The 12,861-nt window shown below is 42.7% G+C and overlaps 1 protein-coding gene across 9 annotated transcripts in view; it reads left to right on the top strand.

Annotated features, from left to right (window-relative positions):
• Positions 1–12,861, top strand: part of Ank3 (ankyrin 3) — a 526,258-nt gene that overhangs the window by 481,814 nt on the left and 31,583 nt on the right. For all 9 annotated transcript variants that reach the window (XM_048338833.1, XM_048338830.1, XM_048338829.1 and 6 more), the window contains 2 exons: positions 107–188; positions 12,439–12,513. In XM_048338833.1, coding sequence (XP_048194790.1) covers positions 107–188; positions 12,439–12,513 — 157 coding nt within the window. The remainder of the gene's footprint in view (positions 1–106; positions 189–12,438; positions 12,514–12,861) is intronic.

Here is a 12,861-nt window from a genome sequence, read left to right as displayed (position 1 = left end):
GGATAAACGTGATGTCCAACATGCCATTCTATGAAGTGTCTCACAACTGTGAAAATGTTACTGGGAGGTAGGAGACAGTCTCGCTTTTTCCTTCTTTCTTTTGCAGACTGAGAAAGCAGACAGACGACAGAGCTTTGCGTCTTTAGCTCTACGTAAGCGCTACAGCTACTTGACTGAGCCTGGAATGAGTGAGTCCCCTAACACATTTACTAACCTTTGTGGAGATTTATAAGAAGAGACATTTTTTCTATACCAATTAAATTCTTGGAAAACTAATATCCAAAGAAAACTTGTAAGAAAACAATCATGAAGTCTTAAGTAGTACTCCATACATAGTTAGAAAATACAAGGCACAAACACACCCCTAGTTCATACCTTCAAAAGATTTAAGTTAGTAGTGTGTTTTTTTTTGGGGGGGAGAACATTACTTTTAAATTCTTGACTTTATTTCCATGATGGCTATTGTGTTAGGAGATCGATAGTAGTGTTTCTGTAAATCCATGCCCGGAAGAGAAAATATTTATTTATTTGAGATTCTAGAAAGGAATAATGTTACTTTGGAGATCTATCCTCTTTAATACAAACTATTATATATACTCACATTTCAAAGTGTTTGTTTTCTTGAGGCAGCCCTTGATTCTTGTCTCTCTCTCTATCTTCTATTACCCTATCAGTTTCAGGACTGGTCTTTATTAGGCTGGCAAAACTCTTTCTTCTCAATGATTGTTTTTGTTGTTAAATGGCTTTCAAGTATGATATGAATCAATTCAGTCATATTCTCTCTCTCTTTCTCCCCCCCCCCTTCCCTTTCCACATCCTTCTAATGGTTACATGGAGGATTGCCATAGCCTTGGAGATCACCCACTGCACCAAGGAGTTAGGGTACAGACAGCAGGGCTGGGTTTGATGAAGCCATAGTGTTTCTGACCATCAGAGAAGTTCACTTTAAACAGGCTTTATACAAAAACAACAACAAAAAAAAACCCAAAACTTTTTCCTTAAGTATTCCTCACTGTTTCCTATGAGTCACTCTTAATTTCAGTTTAAAGATATAAGGACATTGACCAGTAAAAGCCTTTATTTGGGGGTTTCCTCACCTTTCTTATTCCTGTAGTCCTGCACCTACATATTGAAAGTACTTTGTACTTACATCAGATGGCCTTAGAGTAATTCTGCTGGCATCTAGATCAGAGTCCCAGAAAAGCTTTTTTAGCTTTTAGCTGTAGCAGAAAAGGCTAAATCCTTACAGAAACATAGGACTTAAAATTAACTCCAGTTGTGCTTTGTCTGTTGTGAAGGAAGGGGTAGCTAGATTGTTTTTCAATAAGCTAAATATAATTTGTCTTTGGAATATCATTTTACCCTAGAGTGCCTCACCGGGTAGTTTTCTAGGCTCTTATCTCCTCCCAATGTCATCCCAGGAAATATCCTTAAGCTTTGAAACAGGCTTGGTAAAGAACTCCTTTTGGTCAGAGACACCTAAGTTTTCAACTGATTCTGGCCCCTAAAGTATTAGTTTACTTGGAGAATACCTGAACTTCTGAGATCCAGTAGGTGTCAATTGAATTTTTCCCACTTATGAAAGTGTTGCTACTTTTTGGTTAGATTCAGTCAGGTATATGCATCTTTCCTTCCTTGACTTTTGATAGAAGGAAATGGGTATTATTGTCTATGTTTTGAAAGGGCACTTACAGGTGGTAAACAGAGAAATAGAAAGGCACTTAAAAAAAAACAAAAACCCTGAGAATGTCCTAGTCTCGGAAGGTGTTAGGACTTCGAGTACCTCTCATAAAGATTCTTATGTGTTTCACTATCTGACATGCAGAATCTTGTGGGTATAAATAGTATCTTGAAATACATGCTTTTGAAGAATAAATTATTCAGCTGATTGGCAATTTGGTTGTTTCTGGCAAAAACCACAGACATGGTTCAAAAGATCGCCTTTGCCTGATGCAGCCAGCCTTCACTGTAAAGGAGAGATACTTTGCCATTTTCTGGTAATTAAAAAAAAAAAAAAGCAAATTCTCTTATGACATGAGCTGAGCCCACTGAAAGAATTCCTGAAAGGGTTAAACAATCTCATGCTGAGAATGATAGCTAGGTAGGCAGTGAATAGGTGAGTCATACTTTAGTTCTTCCACTTTCTTTAGGATAATAGGTTCCATCAAGAAAAGGACATGTTCTGAATATTTGACTTTAAATGTACACTAGGAATGAACATCTTCACCCTTGTGGAAGTAGCTGCTAATGCAAGGACTGGATTTTAGCAATGGCATGAGCCCAGCATGAAGAAGAGCAGAAAAGATGAAGCAAGAGAGTCTCATTTCCTCTTCACATTTCACTGTTGTTCTGAACTGTTGCTTTCTTGGAGCCAGACTGTACTCAACTTTGCTGTAGAGTGTTAGCCCTGGCCAGGCATCCCAAAGTTCTGTAACCAACTTGGTTTGTTTGTTAGGAGTTACAAAACTAGAGAGGATTCAGCTCGTGTTTGCTGTCCCCAGCAGTATGCTTGCCTCGTTTGTGCTTTTCTGGCTCCCCTATGAGAAGAATGCGGTATTATGTCCATCTCTCCTAGCAGTAGGTATGCCTCATGACTGCTCCAGTGTCTGGGGCATTCATGAGTCTCACAGTTAATCTGGAAATGCACAGAATTGGCAACATAACAATTAATAAACCTATATACCATCTCTTATTGGAGGTACGTAACTATGGGGTGCTAAAAATGATTGTCCTTTCTAGAATTTTTCCCATGATACCTTTTGAGAAGTAAAAGAGCAGATTAAGAAAAAATATGAAATAAACTATTTGATTCTATCTGGCTATAGTCATGGATATGTTTTGTTGCAGATGTATTTTATAATATACAGCCTGAAATGGTTCCCTAAAGTCTCAAAAGGTACCAAGACTTCATATCTCATGGAAAAAGTGTACTCTTCTTTCTAAATGCTCTTGTGAAGTATTTTTAAAGTTTCTATAATGTGCATAAAGTGGCATACAAATTGTATTATTTCATTGGCTTGTTTGCCATGATACATTGCGCATGATAAGATGGTTTTCAGTTGCTTTGCTTGCTTATGGTAACCATGAGCCATATTTTCCATTGTTGGTTTTTTTTCTTTGTGTGTGTGAGAGAGTGTGTGTGTGGGTACACACATGCATTTAAAAATCATTTCATACTACATTTTGTTTTCCCCTCATCAAAAGGAATATACTGCATGGAAAAGACAAATGCAAACATTCCTTTTCTTTCTTTTTTATTTTGTTGTCATTGTTTAAAATTCCAACTCAGACAATTCTTGCTCTTATTGGCTTTTTATGGGTGTGAAGCATAACCGAAGTGTGCATGGAAGATCCAGATTTCAAATTCAGTGGCTTCACAGTTTGCACATCAATTGCCTGTCTCTTAACAGTTATTTTGGATTCTGCATGAAATAGGCTTGAGTGGTTTTCTTAAAAAAAAAAAAGTTTTAGCTATTTAATAATGTATGGACTTACCTATTGAAATGGTTCTAAGTAGGTGCAATCCTTATGGAAAGACTCTAAAGGAAGAAACATTAGAAATACTAAGAGTTCTATGGTTGCACAAAACAAACATACCTATACAGGCAAAACAGAGCAGCTATTGATCTTTCAACACCAGAACATAAGAAAGTCAATAGGAAGTAAGGGAAGAGTTTTTCATTGTGGTTATTTTTCTCATTAATTCTTTCCTCATGTTTTCTATTTCTCATTGTTGGCCTATTCGGTTGCGATGTGCTTTTTCTGTGTTTCATTTCATATTGCTCTGTTTTTTATTTAGTTTATTTTTTTAACTTTGGATTAGTTGTGTCTGTAGACCTTTATTTTCCTTCTTTTACTTAATTGTTCCTTTTGGCTCCTTCCATCCTAAAAATCATGCAAACAATTGTACTTGCTTTTGTAATATTTCAAAGTTTACTGACCAATTTTTTTCTCTGGTCTCTCTGTTTCTCAACCATTTTTGTTGATTTTTGTGTTTGATTTCATTTTAAAATTTAAGAAACAGTTGAACGGAGTGCAGGAGCAACAAGATCCCTCCCTACCACTTACTCATACAAGCCATTCTTTTCTACAAGACCATACCAGTCTTGGACCACAGCTCCGATTACAGTGCCCGGGCCAGCCAAATCAGGCTTCACTTCCTTATCAAGTTCTTCCTCTAATACGCCATCAGCCTCTCCGTTAAAATCAATATGGTCTGTTTCGACTCCTTCTCCAATCAAATCCACATTAGGCGCCTCAACTACATCCTCAGTTAAATCCATTAGTGATGTGGCATCTCCAATTAGATCTTTCCGGACAATATCTTCACCAATCAAAACAGTGGTGTCACAGTCTCCATACAATATCCAAGTCACCTCTGGTACCCTGGGTAGAGCTCCCACAGTCACAGAGGCTACACCCTTAAAGGGGCTAGCATCCAGTTCTACATTTTCCTCGCGAACTTCTCCCGTGACTACAGCAGGTTCTCTCTTGGAGAGGTCATCAATCACTATGACCCCTCCTGCCTCCCCCAAATCAAACATCAATATGTATTCTTCGAGTTTGCCATTTAAGTCGATTATTACATCAACAGCACCGCTCATATCTTCACCTTTAAAGTCAGTGGTGTCTCCAGCTAAGTCCGCAGTGGATGCCATTTCCTCAGCTAAAGTCACCGTGGCATCCTCCCCCTTGAAACAGATGCCAGGACATGCAGAGGTGGCGTTAGTCAACGGATCGATTTCTCCTCTGAAATACCCATCGTCTTCAACTTTAATTAATGGATGCAAAGCCACTGCCACATTACAGGACAAAGTTTCTACAGCTACAAACTCTGTGAGCTCTGTGGTCAATGCTGCCACAGACATGGTTGAGAAAGTGTTTCCTTCTACAACAGCCATGCCATTTTCCCCTCTCAGGTCATACGTCTCTGCAGCCCCATCAGCTTTCCAGTCGCTAAGAACTCCTGCAAGTGCACTCTACACTTCCCTTGGGTCGTCGATAGCTGCAACTACCTCATCTGTAACTTCATCAATAATCACAGTGCCAGTATACTCTGTAGTCAATGTTTTGCCAGAACCAGCATTAAAGAAACTTCCAGACTCTAATTCACTGACAAAATCAGCAGCCGCCTTGCTGTCACCCATTAAAACATTGACTACAGAGACACGTCCCCAGCCCCACTTCAACCGAACTTCATCTCCAGTTAAGTCATCTTTGTTCCTTGCACCCTCTGCCCTTAAGCTGTCTACCCCATCTTCTTTATCTTCCAGCCAGGAGATATTAAAAGACGTGGCTGAAATGAAGGAGGACCTCATGCGGATGACCGCGATTCTACAGACAGATGTGCCTGAGGAGAAGCCATTCCAACCTGAACTCCCCAAAGAAGGGAGAATTGATGATGAAGAACCTTTCAAAATTGTGGAGAAAGTAAAAGAAGACTTAGTGAAAGTTAGTGAAATCCTGAAAAAGGATGTATGTGTAGATAATAAAGGACCGCCCAAATCACCAAAGAGTGACAAAGGACACTCTCCTGAAGAAGACTGGATAGAATTTAGTTCAGAAGAAATAAGAGAAGCAAGGCAACAAGCTGCCACAAGCCATTCCCCATCTCTGCCAGAGAGAGTGCAAGTCAAAGCGAAAGCTGCCTCTGAAAAGGACTACAACCTGACCAAAGTTATCGATTACCTGACAAATGACATTGGTAGCAGCTCACTGACCAACTTCAAGTACAAGTTTGAGGATGCCAAGAAGGATGGTGAGGAGAGACAAAAAAGAATCTTAAAGCCAGCAATCGCTTTGCAGGAACACAAACTCAAAATGCCACCAGCCCCCATGAGAACTTCCACCTCTGAGAAGGAATTATGCAAAATGGCTGATTCCTTCTTTGGACCAGATGCTATTTTAGAATCTCCAGATGACTTTTCTCAACATGACCAAGACAAAAGTCCCTTGTCTGACAGTGGCTTTGAGACAAGAAGTGAGAAGACACCTTCGGCCCCACAAAGCGCCGAAAGCACTGGTCCTAAACCACTTTTTCATGAAGTCCCCATTCCTCCTGTCATTACAGAAACAAGGACTGAAGTGGTTCATGTTATCAGGAGCTATGAACCCTCTGCTGGAGATGCTCCCCAGTCCCAGCCCGAGGAGCCTGTATCCCCCAAACCCTCATCCTCATTTATGGAATTGGAACCAAAGCCCACCACCTGTAGTATTAAAGAAAAGGTGAAAGCATTTCAAATGAAAGCTAATAGTGAAGAAGATGACCACAGTCGGGTGCTGAGCAAAGGCATGCGTGTTAAAGAAGAGACTCACATCACCACCACCACCAGAACTGTATACCATTCTCCACCAGGCAGCGAGGGTGCCTCAGAAAGAATAGAAGAGACCATGTCAGTCCATGACATCATGAAGGCCTTTCAGTCCGGGCGAGACCCTTCCAAAGAACTGGCAGGACTGTTTGAACACAAGTCGGCCATGTCTGCAGATGTTCACAAGTCTGCTGCTGAGACGTCAGCCCAGCACGCAGAGAAGGACAACCAAATGAAACCCAAACTGGAGCGTATAATTGAAGTCCACATCGAAAAAGGTAACCAAGCTGAGCCCACTGAAGTCATTATTAGAGAAACCAAAAAGCATCCAGAAAAGGAAATGTATGTGTATCAGAAAGACTTATCCCGGGGAGATATTAACCTAAAAGATTTTCTGCCAGAAAAACACGATGCTTTTCCTTGTCCCGAAGAGCAGGGTCCGCAAGAAGAAGAAGAACTGACTGCCGAAGAGTCTTTGCCTTCTTATCTGGAGTCTTCCAGAGTAAACACTCCCGTGTCCCAAGAAGAAGATAGCCGCCCTAGTTCTGCTCAGCTTCTCTCTGATGACTCTTATAAAACACTGAAGCTTTTGAGTCAACACTCTGTAGAATACCATGACGATGAGTTGTCAGAACTAAGAGGGGAGTCATACAGGTTTGCTGAGAAAATGCTTCTGTCAGAAAAGCTAGATGTGTCTCATTCTGATACTGAGGAATCTGTGACAGACCTGGCAGGACCCCCTAGCTCAGAGTTACAGGGGTCTGATAAGCGGTCCAGAGAAAAAGTAGCCACTGCCCCCAAAAAAGAAATCCTCTCCAAAATCTATAAAGATGTATCTGAAAATGGTGTAGGTAAAGTGTCTAAAGATGAGCGTTTTGATAAAGTGACAGTGTTGCACTATTCTGGCGATGTTAGTAGTCCTAAACATGCCATGTGGATGCGCTTTACTGAGGACAGATTAGACAGAGGTAGAGAGAAGTTGATGTATGAAGATAGGGTGGACAGGACTGTCAAGGAGGCTGAAGAGAAACTGTCGGAGGTGTCCCAGTTCTTTCGGGACAAAACCGAGAAGCTCAATGATGAACTGCAGTCCCCAGAGAAAAAGCCACGCCCCCAAAATGGCAAAGAATACTCCTCCCAAAGCTCTACCAGCAGCAGCCCTGAGAAAGTACTGACGGAACTGTTGGCATCCAACGATGAGTGGGTTAAGGCAAGGCAACAGGGCCCTGATGGACCACAAGGCTACCCCCAGGCTGAGGAGAGAAAAGTGTCCAGTCTGCCCAGCAGCCCAGAGAAGAAGATTGTTCCCCAACAGAGCGCGGATGGCCCATCTACCATGGAAGCTAAAGGGGGTGCTGTACCTAGCAAAGCCCCCGATGGGCCCCAGTCTGGATTCCAGCTCAAGCAATCTAAACTCAGTTCCATTAGATTAAAATTTGAACAAGGCACACATGCAAAAAGCAAGGACCTGTCTCAAGAAGAAAAAAAGCCAGATGGCCAATCCCGAATCCCAGTTAAAAAAATACAGGAGAGCAAGCTACCTGTCTACCAAGTTTTTGCTAGAGAAAAACAGCAGAAGGTCCTAGACCTCTCGGAGGAAAGTGTGCGTGCGCAAAAAGATTTCATGGTATTAAAAGCTAAAGATGAGCCTGCCCCAAACAGCGAGATGGTGCTCAATGATTCTGGCTCTGACGATGTCAAAAAGCAGAGAACTGAAATGTCAAGTAAAGCCGTGCCTGACTATTTTTCTGAGCAACAGGCTAAAGACTTGGCATGTCATGTAACCTCAGATTTAGCAACCAAGGGACCATGGGACAAAAAGGTCTTTAGAACATGGGAAAGTTCTGGGGCCACTAACAATAAGCCCCAGAAAGAAAAACTTTCACATGTTATTGTGCATGGTGTAAGAGAGAATCACAATGGTCACCCTGAGAGTGCAAGTGTGGATGAAAAGAATGAATTGATGTCTGTGACTGAGAGAGAACACAAATTGTTAACAAATGGCTCTCTCTCAGAACTTAAGGAAATGACTGTAAAATCTCCCTCCAAGAAAGTGTTATACAGGGAATATGTTGTGAAAGAAGGGGAACATGCGGGCGGAGCTCTCGACCAGCCTGCCAGGAGGAGTGAGAATTCAGCAGTGTCTCACATACCAGTCAGAGTTGCTGATGAGAGGAGAATGTTGTCTTCTAATATTCCTGATGGGTTTTGTGAGCAGTCAACCTTTCCAAAACAGGAACTGTCACACAAACTGTCCCAGTCGAGTACGAACAAAGAGACAGTTGAGAACCAGCACTTTAACTCTAGAGAAGATGAAAAAGTTACTTACTCAGAAATCAGCTCAGTTTCCAAACATCAGAGCTATGTAGGCTTGTGCCCGCCTCTCGATGAGACGGAGACTTCCCCCACCAAATCTCCTGATTCTTTAGAGTTTAGCCCAGGAAAGGACTCTCCCTCTAGCGATGTGTTCGACCCCATTCCTACTGATGCATTGGGAAAACGTCCTCCACTAGCCCAGACTGAGGGAGGGAAAGAGATTAAAACCTTGCCCGTTTATGTCAGTTTTGTCCAGGTGGGGAAGCAATATGAAAAGGAGATCCAGCAAGGAAATGTAAAGAAAATCATCAGTCAGGAATGTAAAACAGTCCAAGAAACCAGGGGGACCTTTTATACAACTAGACAGCCAAAGCAGCCTCCTTCTCCCCAAGGTAGCCCAGAAGATGATACTCTAGAGCAAGTGTCCTTTCTAGACAGCTCGGGGAAAAGCCCTTTAACGCCAGAAACCCCCAGTTCAGAGGAAGTGAGTTATGAATTCACATCTAAGACCCCCGACTCGCTCATAGCTTATATACCAGGCAAACCCAGCCCGATTCCTGAGGTTTCAGAGGAATCAGAGGAGGAGGAGATGGCCAAGTCAACCTCTCTAAAGCAGCCTACAGTGGAGGAAAGCACCGTTGAGTGCCAGGCATCGAAGGATGTGAGCAGAGACTTTATCCAAAGACCCAAAACGAACAGGGTTGCCTATATTGAATTTCCTCCTCCTCCACCATTGGATGCAGATCAGATGGAGCCAGAGAAGAAGCACCATTACCTCCCTGACAGGGAGGTTGACATGATTGAAGTCAATCTGCAAGATGAACATGACAAGTATCAGCTGGCAGAACCCGTCATCCGAGTGCAGCCACCTTCACCCATTCCACCTGGCGCAGATGCCAGTGACTCGAGCGATGATGAATCTGTTTACCAACCAGTCCCAGTTAAGAAGTACACTTTCAAATTAAAGGAAGTCGAGGATGAGCAAAAAGAAGTGACCAAAGCCAAAGCCGCTGCTGAAAAGGCTTCTGCCAAACAGAAAGAAGTGGAAAGTAACGGATCTGGCAAAGAGAACGAATTTGGCCTTGACTCCCCTCAGAATGAAACTGCTCAGAATGGGAACAATGACCAGTCCATCACCGAGTGCTCCATCGCAACCACAGCCGAATTTTCTCACGATACCGATGCCACAGAAATTGACTCTTTGGATGGCTATGATCTGCAAGATGAAGATGACGGGCTGACAGAGAGTGATTCCAAACTCCCAGGTCAAATGACAGAAATGAAGAAAGATGTCTGGAACACAGAGGGCATTCTGAAGCCAGCCGACCGCTCTTTTAGCCAAAGTAAATTGGAAGTTATTGAGGAGGAGGAGGGCAAGGTGGGCCCAGATGAGGATAAGCCGTCCTCGAAAAGCTCTTCATCTGAAAGGACTCCTGACAAGACTGATCAGAAATCAGGGGCCCAGTTTTTCACCCTGGAAGGCAGACACCCTGATAGATCAGTATTTCCTGATACTTACTTCAGTTACAAAGTAGATGAAGAATTTGCCACTCCCTTTAAAACAGTAGCTACCAAAGGCCTAGATTTCGACCCTTGGTCTAATAACCGAGGGGATGATGAAGTTTTTGATGGTAGCAAATCCAGGGAAGATGAAAGCAAGCCGTTTGGTCTGGCTGTGGAAGACCGCTCTCCAGCAACAACCCCTGACACAACGCCAGCTCGAACTCCAACTGATGAAAGTACCCCAACTAGTGAGCCTAACCCCTTCCCATTTCATGAAGGAAAAATGTTTGAGATGACTCGCAGTGGTGCAATTGACATGAGCAAGAGGGATTTTGTTGAAGAGAGGCTCCAATTTTTCCAGATTGGTGAGCATACTTCTGAAGGGAAGTCAGGGGACCAGGGGGAAGGGGATGCAAGCATGGTCACTGATACCCCACAGCCACAGTCAGGGGACAGCACTGTAGAAAACAATCTAGAGAGAAATGTAGAGGCAACTGCAGTGGAACCTAACCCCAGCATCCCGACCAGCGGAGAGTATCAGGAAGGCACAGCCAGCAGTGGCTCCTTGGAGAAAGCCACAGCCGCCTGTAACACTTCTAAAGTTGACCCCAAGTTACGTACGCCTATAAAAATGGGAATTTCAGCATCTACCATGACCATGAAGAAAGAAGGCTCTGGAGAAGGAACAGATAAGATGGAAGCTGTGATGACCAGTGGTCAGGGCTTAGAGAACGAAATGATGACAGTGAATTCAAATACAGCCAATAGCCAGATGGGCAGTAGGCCCCAAGAAAAACATGATTTTCCAAAAGATAACTTTAATAATAACAATAATTTGGATGCTTCCACTATCCAGACAGATCACATTCCAAGTCACGTAGTTCTGACAGAACATTCGGCACCCACTTGTGTCACAGAGAAAACTAATCCAGTGAAAGGCTCCTCAGGAAAAAAGACAGGGGTACTTCAAGGACCCTGTGCCAGAGACAGGCAGAAAGCTCCTGGAGAACAGCAAAAGATAAAGGAATCAATAGGGGTTAGGCGAAAATCCAAGCTTCCCATAAAAGCCACTTCACCAAAAGATACCTGTCCAGCAAACCATATGCCAAACACTAAGGCAAGTAAAACGAAGCAGGTTAGTCGATCTGAGAAAACCAAAACCTTTACCACTTCTTCGTGTATAGATACAAAGTCTCGGATTCCAGTAAAACACACACACAGGGAAGACCTAGTTTCAGTTAGAAAAGCATGCGCCACACAAAAGCAGGGGCAGCCAGAGAAAAGCAAGGCCAAACAGCTTCCATCCAAGTTGCCAGTAAAGGTAAGATCCACCTGTGTCACCTCCACCACCACTACCACCACCACCACTACCACTACCACTGCTTCCACCACAGTGAAAGTTAGGAGAAGTCAGCTTAAGGAAGTATGTAAACATTCCATTGAATATTTTAAGGGAATTAGTGGTGAGACCTTAAAGCTTGTGGATCGCCTCTCTGAAGAAGACAAAAAGATGCAGTCGGAGTTGTCCGATGAGGAAGAAAGTACCTCAAGAAACACATCGTTGTCCGAGACTTCCCGGGGCGGCCAGCCTTCAGTAACCACGAAGTCTACTAGAGATAAGAAAACAGAGGCAGCAGCTTTAAAGTCAAAGAGTGAAAAAGCCGGCAGTGAGAAAAGGAGCAGTAGGAGGACTGGTGAGAATGAAGGCAGTCAGGTTTCTTGAGCGCTCTTTGCTCAACATCTCGGAGAACCAGCCTAGTTTGTAAACACTTTCCAACTCGTAGACCCTAGTGCATGAACTGTTGTGATTGCCTGTGGAGTGACTTAACCGTAGTTTCTCATTCTGTCATTGTCATCTGTATGTGCTGTCTTATCTACTCTTCTTTCTTCCTCTTAATCCAACTACACGGTAGACAGCTAGGGAAGCATGCTGAAGATGTAAACTGGTGTCATTCAAAGCGAACAGACTTTATTTCTGATGTGCTCATCGCTATGATTCTGTCAAAGTAAAAAGCACAGATGTTGAAATTCCATCATGGTGTTCTCACCAACCCAACAATCCTGTAACTGTTGTAAACATAGCTAGCTTATCAGCATGTTCAATCCCATTACATTCTGAACATCCATGTAGTCTGACATTTGGCTGATGTAGGTGGGGAAAAAAAAAATTAGCCAGGTGATGAGGACACATCTACATGTACAGTGTTAGCCTTAGTCTCTCTGTGAAAGCTGAGTACTGCTAAAAAGCAATTTTCCAATATTGTGTCTGTCTTGATGATTATTTTAATTAAGCAATTGTAAATCGTAGGTCCACAGAGTCCCTGTGAACGGACAGATATCAGGATGGCAATAGTAGCCGATCACCTGGGACTTAGCTGGACAGGTAAGTGTGTCCTTTCTTGATGGAGCAAGAAGTTTAATGTCTTCGTCTTGTGTATTGATTTAAAGACAAAAAGCAACTCGTAAAACATCTATCCATAATCCTATCTACCTAGAGATCATTTTTGATAGAACTTGGGTGCTGTGTGTTTTCCAAACTTTTTTTCTTCTGTGCCGGTACTGGGATTGGAACTCAGAACTTGATATTCTCACTTAGTTTTTTTGCTAAAGGGCCGGCATTGCACCATTGAAGCCACACTTCCCACTTCCCAAACTATTTTTACACATATATATTTTTAAATTTTTTTAAAAAATGTTAAATTTAAGCTTTTTTCCCCCAAAGATACTATTT

Source organism: Perognathus longimembris, chromosome 2 (assembly GCF_023159225.1).
Source record: "Perognathus longimembris pacificus isolate PPM17 chromosome 2, ASM2315922v1, whole genome shotgun sequence".
Taxonomy (NCBI): Eukaryota; Metazoa; Chordata; class Mammalia; order Rodentia; family Heteromyidae; genus Perognathus; species Perognathus longimembris.
The sequence above is the reverse complement of the archived record's forward strand: the minus strand, read 5'-3'. Positions and strand labels throughout refer to the sequence as shown.